At 63.8% G+C, this 2,264-nt stretch overlaps 1 protein-coding gene across 1 annotated transcript in view; it reads left to right on the forward strand.

Moving 5' to 3' along the window:
* SCNN1B (sodium channel epithelial 1 beta subunit) overlaps positions 1 to 2,264 on the forward strand; it is a 31,937-nt gene that overhangs the window by 23,503 nt on the left and 6,170 nt on the right. Inside the window, exons 6-7 of the mRNA XM_023520090.1 lie at positions 6 to 89; positions 1,155 to 1,322. Coding sequence (XP_023375858.1) covers positions 6 to 89; positions 1,155 to 1,322 — 252 coding nt within the window. The remainder of the gene's footprint in view (positions 1 to 5; positions 90 to 1,154; positions 1,323 to 2,264) is intronic.

Below are 2,264 nucleotides of genomic sequence, written 5' to 3' on the forward strand. Positions count from 1 at the left end.
GCGAGCCCTACAGCCACTGCACCGTGAACGGCTCTGATGTCCCTGTCCACAACGTCTACAGCGACTACAACACGACCTACTCCATCCAGGTGGGCGGACGGAGCAGGCCTCTTGACCCAGGGGCCCGCCCACGCCACAGCGCCCAAGGTGCACGCCCTGGGCATGTTGGTCCCAGCAAGGCTGGCTCTGCTGGATTTTTGTGACCACAGGGTGATGTAGTGGATTTTGTGACACTTGCGGCTATGGAGCTGGTCCAGTCCCTGGGTTCTCCCCAGGGCCCAGGGCTGCCCCTCCCATCCCCACTCAGCAGGTGTGCCCTTGGAGAGGCCTAGGACTGGAGGGGTTGCACTCTGGGGTCCCCCGGGGAGAACCCTCGTGTGCGAGATGCTGCACTAAGGTTTGGCCTGCACCCCGCCATCACTTGATGCTTTCAACCCTTCCACGAGTCTGGCCACCTCCCACCCCACCCCGCCCTCGCTGAGGCCAAGCCCAGCCCTCCCCACCTCAGCCGGTTGTCACCCTGTTCCACCTGTGAGTAAACTGAGGCCGAGAGGTTAGCGACTGGCTGCAGGACACACAGCTGGCCTCTGGGTGGATGGAAACCAGGCTGGAGTGGCCTGGAAGCCCGGCACGAGTACAGGTTCATCGCTCAGCCCCGGGCGCGCTGCACCCTCTTCCCCGCGCCCCTCCCAGGGCACGTTCTGCTGTCGCTTCCTCTCCCCGCAGTGCTGGGCGTTCAGAGGCCGCGGAGCCCCCGCCCGCCTGCCTCAGAGCTGCCCCTCTGGGCCCTTCTGTGAAAGGGCTCAGGAGCCTGCAGCAGCCTCATAGCAAGAATTACGTATCCAAGCGTTAGCTGCAGGATTCGGAACAAGCCGCCTCTCCCCATGTCATCCGTGGGGGCCCAGCTCTGAAAGGTGGCAGGGGCCATCCTTAGGGAGCTGGGGTCCAGCCTGAGTCCCTCTGCAGGAGACAGAGGACAGGGAGGGACGGTAGGAACAGCTCAGTCACCTCACCACCACTCCTGAGCCAGAGGGACACCTCTCCTGGCTCCCTGTGCTCCCTGGGCCTGGGCACTAAGTTCCCTGGGCCCCTTACGCCTGGGGCTGGGGTGGGGACATCACCAGTCATGTCTGTGTTCTCCCTGCCACCCCCAGGCCTGTATTCACTCATGCTTCCAAGACCACATGATCCAGAACTGCAGCTGTGGCTACTATCTGTACCCACTGCCCCAGGGGGCGAGATACTGCAACGACAAGGACTTCCCGGACTGGGGTGCGTGGCCCGCGTCGGTGACCCTCGCCAGCGGGACCTGTCCACAAAGGCTCTGACCGCCAGGGAGGGGCGCAGCTCCATGCCCTCAGCAGGGCCCAGGGGTGTGCCCAGGCCTCTCTGCCACGGCCCGCGGCCCCACCCTCCCCAGCACCGTCTCCCAGGGGACTGGCTCCCCTCCCCACCTCGACTCCGTGAAGCGCACGCTTGAAACGTGTCTGTGCGAGCGACCGTCCGCGTGCTCTGTGTGCCATGGAAACGCTCTCGCGTGTGGGAGCCTGGGCGTGGAGCCCTGGCGAGTACACGTGTCTGTGCATGCACGTTTTCACACATGCATGGGGAAGGGTGTTTGTGTGTCTTGATGTGAGGGCGCACTCGGGACTGTGGTGCCCATCTGCGTGTTTGTGCACGGGCAGGGGGCGCTTCCAGCATCTGCATTCATGCATGCTGGTTTGTGTGCACAGTGTGTGTGTGTGTGTGTGCGTGCGCGCGTGCATGCATGCATGAGGCCTCAGCACTGTGTCTGTGTGAGCTCACCCGGTCACTCTGGGGGGTACTAGAGCGAGGGGAGAGGGAGGTGGCCTCCAAGGGCTTGAAACAAGGAGGCGGGGGAGGAAGGGAAGAGGGAGGGGAGGGGAGGGCGAGGGGGCGGAGGCAGCGTGCCTGCTAGGCTCAGACGGCTGGCGTCCAAACACCTTGGTGGGTGTTGTAAGTGGCAGAGGGGGTCCCACCACCTCTTGAAACCCACACAATGTGGTACAAGAGGGGAAAACGTTACCCCTTCCAACCACCCACCCCCTCGACATGACCCCGTCTCCCTGGCTTTCACTGGGAATGGGGAAGACAAGCAGGTGGAAGGTGCCTCGGTCTGTTGAGCTGGGTCTGGATGTGTGGGGAGAGGGTCCCCCAGGCCAGGCTAGGGCAAATGGCTGGATGTGGGGGGCTGGGGGCTGGGTGGTTCTCCACAACGGGAGTTTGGATTGAGACAACTCTCC

This window comes from Pteropus vampyrus, unplaced genomic scaffold, assembly GCF_000151845.1.
Source record: "Pteropus vampyrus isolate Shadow unplaced genomic scaffold, Pvam_2.0 Scaffold247, whole genome shotgun sequence".
NCBI lineage: Eukaryota > Metazoa > Chordata > Mammalia > Chiroptera > Pteropodidae > Pteropus > Pteropus vampyrus.